Source organism: Gavia stellata, chromosome 4, assembly GCF_030936135.1.
Source record: "Gavia stellata isolate bGavSte3 chromosome 4, bGavSte3.hap2, whole genome shotgun sequence".
Classification (NCBI taxonomy): domain Eukaryota; kingdom Metazoa; phylum Chordata; class Aves; order Gaviiformes; family Gaviidae; genus Gavia; species Gavia stellata.
The window spans coordinates 40,726,098-40,741,881 of NC_082597.1; the positions used below are offsets into that span (position 1 = coordinate 40,726,098).

At 40.6% G+C, this 15,784-nt stretch overlaps 1 protein-coding gene across 1 annotated transcript in view; it reads right to left on the minus strand.

The window, feature by feature from the left end:
- Window positions 1-15,784, minus strand: part of PTPRR (protein tyrosine phosphatase receptor type R) — a 139,383-nt gene that overhangs the window by 68,970 nt on the left and 54,629 nt on the right. Inside the window, exons 2-3 of the mRNA XM_059816422.1 lie at window positions 7,176-7,289; window positions 3,642-3,797 (exon numbers count right to left, since the gene is read on the minus strand). Coding sequence (XP_059672405.1) covers window positions 3,642-3,797; window positions 7,176-7,289 — 270 coding nt within the window. The remainder of the gene's footprint in view (window positions 1-3,641; window positions 3,798-7,175; window positions 7,290-15,784) is intronic.

A 15,784-nucleotide genomic window follows, 5' to 3' on the forward strand; every position in this document is an offset into this window, starting at 1 on the left:
TTTTAGAAAAAGACATTAAAAATCTATTCTGGCCTCTCTGGTCTTGTTATGGAAACCTAGTGGATCATTTCTACAAACAAATAAGATGAGCAGCCAGCTTTTGATAATAACAAGAGACGTTGACCTGAAGTAGTCACCGTAAAATCTGTGACTGAAAGATCCTGCCAAGGTATCAGGAGCTGCCAGGAAAGGTAAGTCTTCACTGGAAAATAGGTGAGTTTGTGAATTGGATCAGTTAACCTCAATTAGTTCCTTGGGCTGAAACACTAATGAAAGCACAGCAAGCTGTAGTTCTGAGCTCAGAGGAAAGGTTACAGGGAGCTGGGAATTGAACTTAAGATCAAAAAGGGTTCATTGAAGTTCACACTGAGTTGTTTTGCTTTTTCTGCTATTTTAACTATGTTGGCTAAGGCAGGTTAGGGAAGTCTGCCAAGTAATCACTTCCAGGCTCAGTGAAAATATGCAGGAACATGGGTGACCTCTCAGACTCCCAGGACACTGTATAGTAGCCACTTAATGGCTCCCATGACGAAGCCTCCCCAAAGATTCTACCTTGCACGTGTGCGATAAAGTGTTATGATTTCATGTCAAAGCTGGCACGCCTGCAGGGCTCCTGTCCCTGTTGTGGTGCTCTGGGTGCACCCATGCGGGTGTAACGAAACGTCTGCCTTGCCTGATCACAGGAACACGGCCTTGTGCTCTGCTTTGTTCCCAGGCACCTCTGTTGGTCTAGGCTGTTGTAATTTCTAAGCTATTGGTTTTGATCACTTGTCCTTACAATGAATTACGGTTTCTGTATGCTTTAAGTGCATGATTGCGTCCTTTGATTTCTTCTCTGAGAAGTTAATATCACACGCTTCAAAGGCAACCAGCAGAAGCCTTGTGCAAGGAGGCTGTTATGGTACATCTTTGGATCGCATAATTTTGGCATGAACTCTGGAAATTTATCCTTTAGTGCCACGTCTTCCAGCTGCCAGTTAGCTTATCGCTCAAAGAACAGTAACCCTTATTTCACTTACTGTAACTTCAGTCATTTTTGTCATTCAAAACCACTTCAAATTCTCTTCCACTCTACTAAGCTCTGAAATCCAGTAGTATTTTCTTTTTTCCCTGAGTAATTTGGAGACATTAGGAAATCGAGATTCCCGCACCGTAATGACAGACTGCCTGGGTCATTGATTTAGTCCCACCAACAAGCACCAATTCAGTCATTGTTTGTTCTGAGGAAGTCTGCTCCTGGCCCTGCTACACACCATAGAGCAGAACACAATCCTAAATCCCACTTCGGACACAAACTTTAGACCATAGTAAAAAAGCAAATGCTACAACTAGAATAGGCCATTGGAAGAGAAAGGACATATGGAAGGTATTGTCATTTCCCTGGATCCCTGAAAGGGCAACAACTCCATGAAATTAAATTTTCATATCCCCACAGGTACACAAGCCATTCTACACCAGGCAGCAAAGGACTCCAGTGGTTCCTACAGCAAAGGCATGTAAGGAATCTATTCTTTCAGCTACTGCAGAGTAAGAAACTAGGATATGAATTTTGAGACAGGCAAAATAATTGAAAACATATCAATCAGTGATTAATGCATCAGCAGATGTGAACTGGCAAATTATTACTGGAATACAATTTATTACCTCTCGAATTAATTAGGATGGATAGTTCAGGAACAACCACAGAAAATGGGTAAAATAATGTGTCAAAGCTATGTAAAGCTTTCTATAACTATATCTTCCTTCAAAGGTTTGCCTGTTTTGATTTTCTTTGCTGTTATTTTGTTTGGCACAATTTGTTCTTAGAGCAAGTTGAGAGAAGAGTAAATAACTGGTTAGAAGTTGAGCAAGTAAAGACTACATGTTGTTGTCTTTTAGCTGCTTTTTTCTGTGAAGTCTTACTCATGTAAACAATTTATCAAGATCCAGAAGGATTACCTATTAGAGTAAAGCTGCATGATTTTTTCAGGATCAGGGCCTTAGCTATGTAATCTGCTAGAAACTGAAATATTAAAATAATCTCTTGCTTCTCCAACAGTACTATAAGAAGTTAGAGTCTACACAACTTTCATTCTAATAATCCTTTTCTAAATTATTCTGTCTGGTTGTCCACATTTTTTTCCCAGAGAGAAAATTCAAATATCTGAGCACTGCAGATTATTGAAATATATCTAACATAGATGAGATCTTGAGTTCAGCGCTGTTTTTTCCCAGCATCTCTTCATAGCTCCATGCCATTTCTCCATTCATCTATTATTCATATATGTTCTTGTCCCATGTCTACCTGAATTGTTATTTGTAACTGAAGTACTTGGAACAGATAAATGCATCTATCACAACCGTCAGTCTCATATGCTTCAGTAACAAAGGAAATTCTGACCTAAAGAAAGCTTAGCCAAGGTCACTGATGAGCAATACAAAGACCTGATCTGACGTTTGGACAGCAATGCTTGGCTTTGTTTTGTATTAGAACAGCTAAAACCTGAGAATCTGCTCATTTTCATATGGCAGGCTGCTGTAGTAGAGCATATAAAATGGTCTTGTTTTTATATTTCATTTTTTATATCAAAGACATCTTCCAGATTCTTAAACAGAGTTAGAATACTTAAAATGAGCAAAAGCATTTCTAATCAGTAGAAATACAGGTGAACATAACAGCCAGTACTAACTCAGCAATGGCTCAAACATAGGCTGGGGTGTTTGGAATTCTTTGCCCATAGGGGGAAACACAGCTCATCAGAACCTCTCCTTTTTTTCCACTTTTTTGGACATAGACATCTCCTCTGTCAAAATGGCAGCTTCCATGGAAAATGCTGGTTCTTGATAACATGTTTGAAGTTATTCAGATCTCACACTGAACTCTGAGGGTCTTTATGTGTAAGTAAGGGCTGCTAAACACTAAATAAAATTCAATGTGATGTGACCATGTCCATCAGCTCAGTGATTTCCTTTCCTAAAGGCCTTCGCTTTTTCTCATTTGCTGTGCATAGCGCAAGTGGTCAGCCCAGAATCAGATGTCCATCTTACTGGTAATGTCTGGGACGCTGTGGAGATGGCAATGCAGTCTCTGCTTTGAAATAGATTTTTTTTTTTTTCCAGAAAATGGATGCAATCATACAAATAATAGCTACGTGTTTTATTTTCACCCTCTTTTTGGAGCAGGTAAGCAAAATAGATCTCTCACTTCTGAAAATAGAAAGATGCATGGGTATGATGTACTAATTCAGTTTTTCAAAATTATGTCAGACAGAAGTTACACAGGTAGGAATGCTCACACGTGACATCTGCATTTCATTTATCTCTCTACAGAAATTGTTATACCTGCTGACCTGCATTAATAGACCAAAAGTCCTCGGACCCACTTCCTTTAAGGCAATTGATGCACGCTTAGGATCTAAACTCTGATTTCAATGGTAGCCCAGCTGTGTGAGGAGGACCTGAATATTAATGCTTAAATAGCCTAATGAAGCACTATTAAAGCAATTTAACAGGGCTAGCTGTATAATTGCCTTACAGCAGTAATGCCATCTTAGCTTATACATTTCCTGCCTCATGCTTGAGAACCCCAGTCTGAAAACTACCAGGGATGTAATAACTGCCAAATCTGTAACAAACTACAGGTTAGAAAATTGATAACCAACCTCAGGGGAGACCTCTGTTATTCCAAACTGGGATAAACTCTGATGCAAAATGTTGATATTAAGGGAACGCAGCACTTCTTCAGATGGGAGCGCCTCAGAAATCCCTGGCTTTCTCTTCAGTGGGGACACAAACAGTTCCACACAGTTCTTCTTCCCCTAGGAAAATAAAAAAAAAAAAATCAGAATCATAGGAAGGGTCTGAGATTAGATAATCTCTGCTGTCTATAGATTGTAACTATAATTCCAAAAACATAAGCATGGAATACAAAGGCTGCAACCTGCTCTGTGAGGAGAGTATACCTATTCCCTGGCTCCTTAAATCCCAGCTGACTGTGCAAGAAAATGCAAATACCATACGTGGGCATGTGTGCTTTATCTGTTCACTATTGACAAGGTACCCTTTTCCTGAGTCTAGTACCATTAAACAAGGCAGGTCAATGTAACATGGTGAGGGGAGGAGCCATGGGATGGGGTCAAGGGCAAAGTGCCAGCAGGGATTTTAGCAGTTAGTTCATCTGATGTGAGCTGAAATGCAGCCCTGTTTTAGAAGGTGGTCCTTAAACAGGAATGCTTAGTATAATGCTGTGGTATTTTGGCATGCTTTCTAATCCTGTGTCAACACATTGCAGAGACATACCACAATGAAGTATAAAGTCCTTTCAGTCAACTGCAGTGCAACTCCTTAAAATAGCACAACAAAATGAAAGGACCAGAAAAGTTTTGTTTACATTCAACGGGTAATCTGAGAATGCCTACCCTCCCCTCTATTAATTCCTGCCCTGGTGTCTTTGATGTAATCCTGGTAGCCCAAGGGGTGCTGTATTAGAGATGTCAATGATGCTCAGTCTGTCACAGGGGAGCAAAAGGAGAGACTGCCAGAGAGTTCCTCTGGTTATGATAGACTAGAACAGCACCTGAGACCAGCGCTCCAGACAGTGCTGATGTCCACACAGGGTGTGGGAAGGCGGATTCCCCAGGGCTATGGCCAACTTCGCTGAGGCTGTGATGTAGAGAGCAGACCTGGGGTGTGCCACACATGCAAGGTAAGCATGGAGCTACTACCTGCATTGCTGCCTGTGCAGGCAAGAACCTCACCGGTCTGGTTATTTGCTATTCATCATTATGGGATGGGAGAGATCAGTTCAAAATGGGATAATCCTGATTTCCCCCGCCTCCTTCCCCTCACCTTGAATGTGCATCATTATCTCTACTGAACTGAAGAAAAAGACATCTTTTGCTATTCTTAAAATATCTAGTTTTGCATTCAGAAGCAGAGCTGCACAGAAAGGGACTCTTTCAAACGCGTTTACCCTAAATCTGCTCTCTGTGCTCTCACATGCACTGCTGGTCCATCTGCTCGATAAGATTGGTAAGGGTATTGGCTACTGGTGGGACTGGGCATTTTTCAGTGGGACTATTCAGATCAGCAGGGTGATAATGAATGAAAACAGACCTAGAGGTCTGGAGTGTCAGTTCAAGGCAGAGACTTTTGTCAAGCTGAAGAAGCTGACTTGAGGCTACTCAGTCTCTGACATGGGCAGGTGGCCGGTTCTGGGTGTAGGTGGCAGGCACAAGGCAAGGCTTGGTGGGGGTGCAGTATTCCCAGTGTTTTGTGCCTCCTCTGCTTACGAGTTCCTCTGCCCTTTAAAAGGCCTTTATGGGAGGCGGTTTTACTGGAAAGGTTAAGGAGACCCTGGAAATGCCTGGTTAATATTTCTTGCGCACCATGTTGTTATATGTAAGAGGCTAGCAGGCGCTCTGCTCTCCCTGTGCCCAACCACATCCTGGCTGCTAGGCTCCTGATCACTTCTGAGAGCTGCTCACTTGGGAGGGAGCCAGCTTACCTCACTTCTGTCATCTACCCTACCTCCAAAGTCAGCGGAGAGAGACTGGCATCTCCAGAGAATGATTTAATCCATCCTAAAATAATCGGGATCCCAATGCCTCTCCTCCTCCAGTTACCCTTCTCTATATTGCTTTGACAGGGAACCTAGATGAGTAGCTTAGACTAGGCGGGAGTAAGGTGAGATGAATTTTGACGTGCCCTGCTTGCTTGCCAGCACTCTGCATGAGAGAAACTGTCTCATGTTGGAAGGATGGGAAGTGGGAATAGTGTCTCCTAAGATGTATTTTTCTTCCTTGTGAATTTTGACTTTCTTTGTGTGATTTTTAGACCAAATAGGGTAAAATTTTGTGTTCTTTCTTGTATCATTAAAAGATTAACTCATAGCAGACTTTTACAGATGTTGAGAAGACTAATTAATTAATGGTACTTACTGTATTCTGAGCTATATGCTCAAGCAAGATGATATTACCTCTTCCCTTAGATCACAAATAAGAGGAGAAAGGTAAAAGCTATGGAGCCAGTAGGAAAATAAACAGCATATTTCTTCTGCTTAGTTATGTAATTTCCACAGAGCATAGTGAGAAAGCTGCTAAATGACTTAGCATGTTGAAATACACATCTGAAACTCTGGAACATTTCTCATTTAATTGTGCTTTTCTCTGAATATGTCTTTCAACCTTTCATTCTGGTTAATACAGGAGACAAAGGAGATTTAGCATCACTTGTCAGGAACGAGTGACATCCCTGGCTAACCTGAAAAGGGCTGTGTTGCATTCCTACTGATCTTTTCCACTGTACTTCTTGTGTGATCCTTTCTCACAGAGACATTATTAGAAGGAGTTTTATAATGCTTTTTGATGTATATAATCCTATCAAGCTATCAAGGCAGGAAATACTTTTATACTGAACCTGTCAGTTTTCTTCCCTAGTATTCAACCTGCATGTAGAATAAAATAAAATAACTCTTCTTCCCTCTGCAATGTGAATTGAATGCTAACAATACACACAGGATGTTGTGGGTTTTTTTGTTTCACGGCAAAACTGTCATAAAAAGACCGCGGTGTTAAGGATGTATGCTCTTAACCATACACAGAAGAGCATACAATGACAATTGCTTTTAAAAAGTCTTTGTTGCTAGAAGCAAATTCGTTGTCATCTTTTGCAAATATGATACTGTAATCTACAAGATAATTTCTGAGCATAGATTGTTATAGCTGAATAGCAAAATGTGAATACTAATATTGTGAGAAGACATTGAATTTACTAATGGAAAGTCTGAGGATAAATTATGAAGATGCCTTTGAAAGGCAGAATCACATGTATTTTTTGAGCAATATTCCACCTTTGAGAAACAAAACATGAATAAGTGTCTCTTAATGAATGTGATATAGAACTGCATTGGAATGAAAACTAAGGGATAAGCAATCTACTTATGAATAGGGCACAAAAGAGGTTTATCTGACTTAATTTTTCTCCAGACTGTAACTAAGAATGGTTTCCTTTCAAAAGAAAATTTAAATAATTTTGTAATGGAGGTCTATTTTTCTGTAGTGCAGTTAAAAAAATACTGGAAAAAAGCATTTTTCTGTCCTATTTTATTGCACTTTTCCATAATGGCAGGAAAATAAATTTAAAAGAATTCAAAATAACAAGGTACATTTTATTACACACAGCCCTTTGGTACTTACAATGAGTCTGTTGATATGAACTTGCTGAGGTAACAGTCCCAGTGCTGCTGCCACTCCTTGGCGAAATATTCGAAGCAATGTGATATTCAGCTTGTTTACATCCATTTGCAATGTCTGAAAAACAAAAACAGTTCAAATTAACTCCTTGCTCAACACATTTAGTTCTCAAGATGACTGATCTCTGGGACTCTTTGCTAATTGTTTTTTTCCCAGAATGATAATCTGTGCAATCTAATTGCATCGTAATAAAGAACAATTTCAAAGGAAAATATAACCATCTCAAATGCTGCTCATTAGCAAAGTACCTTTACTCAATTACATTCAAAATAGGTTCCAGAGGTTTTTGGCTAAATTCCTTGGACAAGTCACAGTGTTCAAGATAACACACTACTACACTAAAAATGAAAGTCAAGCATTAAACATCAATTCACCTTTAAAGAGTGAGAAGTTGGATTTACACAATGAAGATTTGCTTTGAATATTATCTTAGCATTTCTCCCTGCAGGTGAAGAATGAGTCAGAGACAGTGAAATTATACAATTTTAATTTTGATTAGCAGTTTCTGAGATCAAAAAAGAAACATTCTGCATACATTCCACATGCTTGAATTTCCTAAAACTTCCTCATGTGAGTCAGAGAAGGCTATTAATTCTGAGCAGAGACCAACCATATCACTGAAGCATTTTCTTTCTCTGTGTCCTAATCATAGTGAAATTTAAATGGTTCTTCAAGTTCAAATCCTTCCTGTGAAGTCAGTGGAACTTTACCCAGGAAATAATTTAGGTTTAAATCTTCTGTTTCCAAGAAGACCCAGATATGGGGTCTTCACGTGACGTCTGGTGGTCAATAATTCCATGTGGTACTTTGGGGTTCCTTTCTTCACTTCCATATCCCATTTGCAGACAATACGTAGTGGGGAAAGGAGAGACGAGGAGTATGTCAGACAGTCCCAGAAGGCATCCAATGTTTCTGGCAACTTCTGATTTACAAGGTTAGTAAGTTCTGACTGAGCCAGTTGACTTGAGCTGAAAAAGATTTTTTATTTTAAACTTTCTACTTAAAGCCATAGACCAGCTTGCTCCTCTGAGGATCCAAGCAAGTATTCTTCCTTCCTAAGCAGAGCTGCATAAAGAGAATTAAATATCCATGGGTCAGTCATCATATTGGGAATATGGTTATGGTCTAGAAAGAAAGGCAACTTTTTTCTTAAAGAAAAACAGCATCACACATATTGACTGTTGTTCGTTATTTATAAGTAAGTATTTGTAAGTTATGATGTAAAATCATAAAATATTTGCTTTCATTTTCCACTGTCAATTTGATTTTTCCATCAGTACTGAGTGTTTTTCATTTTTTTCCACTTTTTCTCATTTTTTTACACTAATGGGCTTGTCAGGTCTTGATGCGTCAACAGAGATCTGCTCTTACCACACAGCTGAGATTTAATTCAGCTGGAAGTATTATAGGATTCTTCAATTTAAATCACCATTCCTACCCTGGCATTTTCAAAATGCAAAATCTTCTTCTCTTTGCTTCTTCTTGAATTAGATAGACATCTTGAGTGGCTACAAAACTGTTCCCGCTTTGTCATTGAAACAGAGAAATGTCTTGGAAGGGGAGACAGGGAGACCTAACAAACAGACCTGAGCACCATTTATTGTGTTCCTCAGGGTGGCTCACTCCAGCCACGGCACACCAGAGCGATACAGCAGACAAGAATTGGTTTGGAGCTGTGAAGCCATCACTACACTAAGTTTATAGCCTGGTCTGAGGATCCCAGGTAAATGAGAAAGGGAGTTGCTGCTGAAATAGGAAGGCTGTTGTGAGGGTCCCTAGAGAGCCATCAGAATGGTATAAAGAGTAAGAAACTACTTGTCTAAGTCAGCGACCCGGAATTATGGGGATAATGCTAACTTGTCACTGAGCAAAATTAGCAGGCATAAAATCAAAATACATTCACTTAAACATATTTGAGCTGGGGATCAGATCACATTAAATGTTAAATAGTGTGTTACGAGCTCACTGATAAAGACACAGAAATGAAGCAGCCAGAAAAATAACCAGCTTCAGATGAAATAGAAGATCTTAAAGAGCCTATAAGGAGGTAATAAATTCTTATAGATTTAGTATGTTGGGATTGTGGTTCATCATATCTAGGGACAATAAAACATGGTGAAACTCCATTACGTTCAGGAGAATTACATTTCCTTCTACCAGGTCCACCATGTCCTATAACAAATAGTCATAAAAGGCTGCACGGTGCGTGTGTCTCCCTAACAGCTATATCTATATTGTCCTTGGTGGTTCGGGGGAAGCCTGAAGACAACAGCACTCACTCTGTCGGTCTGGCAACAGCCTGCTTAGAAAGCTCACCCGGCCTTGCAGTTGGAGATTTCAGGACCCTATAAGGAAACCTCCTAAGTGGGTGGGAAGAAATTTGTCCTTAAGCCTCATCTCAGGGTGCTTCTTGTGCAGCAATAAAGATTTTTTGGTAACTATTCATCCAAAAAACCGCCAAGAAGTATCTGAGGAATCACAGAATCACACAGAATCACTAAGGTTGGAAAAGACCTGTAAGAGAAGAAAAAGCTCACATTTTTTATACGAACCCTGCCTTGCTGTCCATTGAAGGTATCTGCTTCTCAATTGATGGTGTTGGAGTGAATCTTAGTTCCTTGGCAATTATAGTAAAAATAAGCAGGAGTAACACAGGTCGCCTTTTTCTACATCAGGCAGCACAAGAGAGTGCATTTGCCTCTTCCTATTAAGAGGAAAGTTAGCAGTCCAGCATCTGCCACTTTAGGACTGGGATTTCTAACTTGATCCATGAAAGATAACGTACAGATTTGCTTGATGGGACCCTGAGACAACCTGCTTTAGAGTGAGCAACACATCACAAATGTGCCCTGTGCTCTCTATTACCCCCTTGTTTATACTGGATTTGTAAAAGCGTAAAGCAGGAGTGGATCAGACTGGAGACACAACAAGTTCAGTATCCTGTGGCCAACTCTGGATGATTCTGGAAAATGATAGGAACAAGGCAAGATTATACTCTTTTCCCAAGTTCCTTCTGACAAGATCCAGACTAATTTATGCCTACTCAGCACTAAAAGGCAATAGGTCTCCTCAATTGCATGAATGTTATCATACAATAAGCCATACTGACACTATCAAGATCTGGGATGAAGGCAACACTTGGGGGCATTATATTCTCAACTCTGTCATGTGCCCTCCCAAAGGTGACTGAAATTTAAGTCTGACCTGAGGGTCTGGTACAAAATTGCCTTTCTAGAAATTCCTAACTATGATAATTTCTGTTGAGAAAAATTGGTCAGAGAAAGAAAAAACAAAAGAAAAAGTAAGAAGGAAGACAGAGAAGGAAAAATAAAGTCCTAACTATTCCTATCAGTAGAAAAGTTCTAAAACATTATTAAAATTTTAATATTTTAATGTTACTGTGCCATTCTGATGGCATGCCTAGATACTGTGTTGACTATAGTCCATAAAGGTAAGAGATTAGGATAGAAAACTGATAATGGATGAACTACAAATGCAACAATACCTGTACATTAGACAAACAATATAAACTGTCATTAAAAGAATCACTCCTAGAATGGAAACCTGTCCGGCCACTTACAGGTTGTAATTACACAGACAAAATCATCATGTATTCTAACACCACCTGCAATAAAACGTGAAATTAACCCCTAATTAATTCATAGAAATTGATCCATAGAAATAAATAAAAGAAAGCATTAGCATAGATACACAAGTTATCTCTTACTGTGTTCCTCTAGTTGCTCCTTTTGCTTTGGAAAAGAAAGAGCTGAAGCATCCCAGTTAGACAGCACTAATCATTTACCCTTTGCTCATCTGCAGTGTTTATCATGGATTGCAACCTGCTCTCCAAGGAGTTTACAATTTTGAATCCACTACCGCTGTTGGTAATAGTGACTTCTTGAGCCTAGAGGAGAACACCCTGGAGGACTCATTTCACTGAGCAATTACCAACCTGGATATTCCAGCTGTAGTGACAGTTTCTAGGTTTATCTGATCCAAGCAAAACAGGTAGTTTGAAGGGAAGGAGTTTTCTGCTTGTAGTGCAAAACTTGGGAAGACGGTTCCAGAAAAGGAAACTCAGCACAGAAAAACACCAAAGACCACTCACAGCTGAGATCCTACAGGGGCTTTTTGATAAAGATTTTCACGTTAAAGAAAAGGAAAAAAACAACGTGAAAGGGATGAATGTTGTCATGGTTTAGTCCCAGCCGGACTAATCACCACACAGCCGCTCACGCACTCCCCTTCCTCAGCTGGACAGGAGAGAGAAATTATGAGGAAAGCCTCATAGGTCGAGATAAGGACATAGGGAGATCACTCACTAATTACCATCATGGGCAAAATAGACTTGATGTGGGGAAATTAGTTTAATTTATTACCAATCAAAATCAGAGTAGGATAATGAGAAATAAAACCAAATTTTAAAAAAACAACACCTTCCCCCCACCCCTCCCTTCTTCCCGGGCTCAACTTCACTCCCAATTTTCTCTACCTCTTCCCCCCGAGCGGCGCAGGGGGACGGGGAATGGGGGTTGAGGTCAGTTCATCACACGTTGTTTCTGCCGCTCCTTCCTCCTCACACTCTTCCCCTGCTCCAGCGTGGGGTCCCTCCCACAGGAGACAGTTCTCCACGAACTTCTCCAACGTGGGTCCTTCCCACGGGCTGCAGTTCTTCACGAACTGCTCCAGCATGGGTCCTTTCCACGGGGTGCAGTCCTTCAGGAACAGACTGCTCCAGCGTGGGTCCCCCATGGGGTCACAAGTCCTGCCAGCAAACCTGCTCCAGCGTGGGCCCCTCTCTCCATGGGTCCACAGGTCCTGCCAGGAGCCTGTTCCAGCGTGGGCTTCCCACAGGATCACAGCCTCCTTCGGGCATCCACCTGCTCCAGTGTAGGGTCCTCCATGGGCTGCAGGTGGATATCTGCTCCACCATGGACCTCCATGGGCTGCAGGGGACAGCCTGCCTCACCATGGTCTTCACCACGGGCTGCAGGGGAATCTCTGCTCCGGCACCTGGAGCACCTCCTCCTCCTCCTCCTTCGCTGACCTTGGTATCTGCAGAGTTGTTTCTCTCACAGATTCTCACTCCTCTCTTCCCCGGCTGCCCTTTCCCAGTTTCCCCCCCCCTTCTTAAATATGTTACCACAGAGGCGCTACCACTGTTGCTGATTAGCTCGGCCTTAGCCAGTGGCAGATCCGTCTGGGAGCCGGCTGGCATTGGCTCTATCAGACACAGGGGAAGTTTCCAGCAGCTTCTCGCAGAAGCCACCCCTGTAGCCCCCCCGCTACCAAAGCGCTGCCACGCAAACCCAATACAAATGTATAACACATTTTCTGAAATAGTATTTGTAGGATATTACAATAAATTATAATTTGCCAAGTCACGTTCTGCTTCTCAAGCAAAATTCAGAGATGCCTCCCTTTCTTATCTTTTCCTTATCATCAGTGATATCCTTTCTGCAATGACCCTCAAATATACCATTCCTTTTCTATACATTGGTTACTCCCCTGTAAATTCCTCCTGACCCTACCACCACAGGTGTTTTCTCAAACCTCCAGCTAACCTGAACATACAAGAAGATAAATAATCAAGAATGAAGAAGGTTAAAGGTTAAAGTATAAGTCTTCACAATACTTTTATGAATAAAAAATAAAAGTAAATCAGCAAATAAAATTATACATACTAGGAATTTTACATACTTAAAGGCCATCTGGTAGTAGGTTCTATTTTGTGCTAAAACGAAAGGCAGGCAACTCTAAAAACAAAAATAAAAATAGTCAGTCCTATTTACTTAGGCCAAACAAAAGAGAAAGCTCATGAAAGAGTTGTCTTATCTGCCTGTTCTCCACTTATTTATGTTTTAAGAAAACCACCAAAAATGCTATAAAATGTTTTTTTGCGCTAAAGCAAATACTGGACTGTGGCTAGGCTGAGGTTCCCTCCATCTGAGCACCCTGCTCTCCTGCCTGCACAGTGACAGTGTCTACAGTTAATTGGTGTCACCGTGTCTCATCTTACCACCCTCATCAGACAGCCTCAGCTGTACAACCGAAAAAGGATGTATTTATCAGGATCGAAGGTGAAAGTGTTGGAGCTGTATTTGTACAGCTTGGGTACAGGACTACAAAAAATTTGGCAACAAATTGTGCAAATACCTGCATTTTCTCTTTTCTTCCCCTAAAGCACATTAGATTTGCTTTCCTGTTGCCATTCAATGACTTGAGATGCACTGAACGTCAGGTTAGCCCCTTTGGCTGGCTCAGGTGACCTAATACGCATCCACAGAAGATTTTGGCTTTTATAATAGTCTGCGTGTCATGGCTCAAAGCAGGTTTAGAGCATCTCATGTAGTTCATGAATCGCATGGAAGCCAGTGTGTCCTCAGCTTCTGATGCAGGTCAGCATTATGCAACTAGAACAAAGCATTTTGCCAAGACGAGCCTCTGAAGGCACTAAAACTGGTGTCCAAGGTGGCATTCCCTCCTCTCCCATTTACCTCTCCAACTACAATGCTATTTTCTTCAAGAGGAGAAACCTGCCCTTCTATGAAGTCCACATTAAACTTCAAATTATGTCTGTAAACTAAGATAAAATTCTCCTGAGTATAATATCAATTATTCTTGGTGATTAATTAAAGGAGTTTCATGTTTCTGTGTATTAGCAGTTGCCTGCAGTGACCTACTCAAAGTTTCATACATAATATATTTCTGCTAAAACACCATGTGACTAGAAATGTAAGTCTCGGGACATTTAAATACTTCTAAGGTTAGAGAGCGATTACTGAAAAATTGTGAGAGGGAGTCGTGGCTATTCTACAAAAGTGTAGTGAGAATCACCTGGAATAGTAGAAAAATTACAGGCATATGTTTGAATTTATAAGAACCAGTGAAAAGCATTGAGAAATACTCTGGACCTGGAACATGCTTCTGTTTAAGTCACCCATTTTCTAATGAGGAGACACCAAGGCTGCAGAACATGCAAATCCGCCAAACAGTTCCAAATATCACATGTAGCCTGTGAAAATTTAAGTGTGCTTGTCCAAAAAGTATTTGGGTAATGAGAAAAAGAACTCTAAATTGGTTCTGTATAAACATTAAGAAAGAATGATAGGAATGGGATACTTTGATTGCTTCAGTCCGCATTAGTCCAGTGAAGTTTTGTATATTTGGATGCTGCTTTTCAAGATGTGACATTGTGCAACTTCACTCACATTTTTGCTAGAGAAAAAAACTCCACATCTTTTACAGAAAATCTTTGTTTAAAGTAAGCATAGTATTTCCTGGATTTATGCATTTCTCATATAGCATTAAAGAACAATTTTCGCTCTTGATCAATTTTTCATGAAAGCATATACATTTAAGTATATATGCATGTTATGAGCTCTCTGAAAGAAATCAAAGGCAAAAGTAACACTAATGGGAAATGTAGGGTTAATCTAATTAGTTAAGACTGCTGTATGGTCTCTCCCCATACTGATTTTCAATTGAATGTTCATTAAAATACAAGAAAATAAAAAATTATAAAAGGAAGCAGTCTTTCATACAATGTAATTAATCCACAAACCTTTTTACCGCGGGATGTTGCTGAGGCCAAAAACTGAACCAGAGGCAGAAAAAGGGCTGGATGCTTAGATGGATGTTGAAAGTCACTCATGTCCCTTAAAATCGTGCAGAAGAGATACTACAAACCTTGTCATACAGTTGAAGCCAAACCTCTAACTATCAGAAACCAAGATGAACCCTAGTGCAATAAAAGGTTCAGTTTCTCAGTCTGCTGTTGAAAGGTTTGAGTGCTGGCCATCATCCTGGACTAGATACTGGGTTTCATACAAGTTGTGTTTGCACATGTAGGTACCAACTGAGGACGATCCTAGAGACGGCTGCATCGGAGAGGACGAAGATGCCGTACCGGGTGTTGAGGTGGGGCCAGGGCACTCCGCTGGCATCCACAGTTCAGACTGACAAAGCTACTCTGGAGGTGGGTGGGTGATATGACTAAACTGGTTTGTCTCAGCTATGTGACAGATTTACACTTCTTTTTGCAGGGAGAAGAACTAATTTCTCAAATGAGATCAGCTGATTTAGGGCTGATTTGACCACTTCTGTAGGAAGCACCAACACAACAGTGAGAAGTGCTCCATCTGTGAGGTCTGGTCTGGCTTTTGTCCAAGATTCCCTTGCTGAGCTTTTACATGCACTTGGGCAGTGAGTCAGTCAGCTATAGAAAGACTCTATGACCTTCATGGATGATTAAAGTGTATGAGAATGCATTCAGCCTATTAAGGATAAGGTTTGTTAATGCCTGTCTTCAAGAGGCACACTTTGATTTCTATCAGTCTTATGTTTTGCATTAATCTCTGGGCTTGCAGTCTCCTAGCAAAGATAAGGGTCAGCTCTTTCAGCGTCATTTGACTCCATTGTGTCACAAGGTAATGTGGATTTACTGATCACATCTAATGAGAATACACAGAATAGTCTTCTATCTTTCTTCTGAAGGAAATCTCAGAAGGTATGTTATTTCATTCTCTTGGCTTCTGAGTCATGTGGGT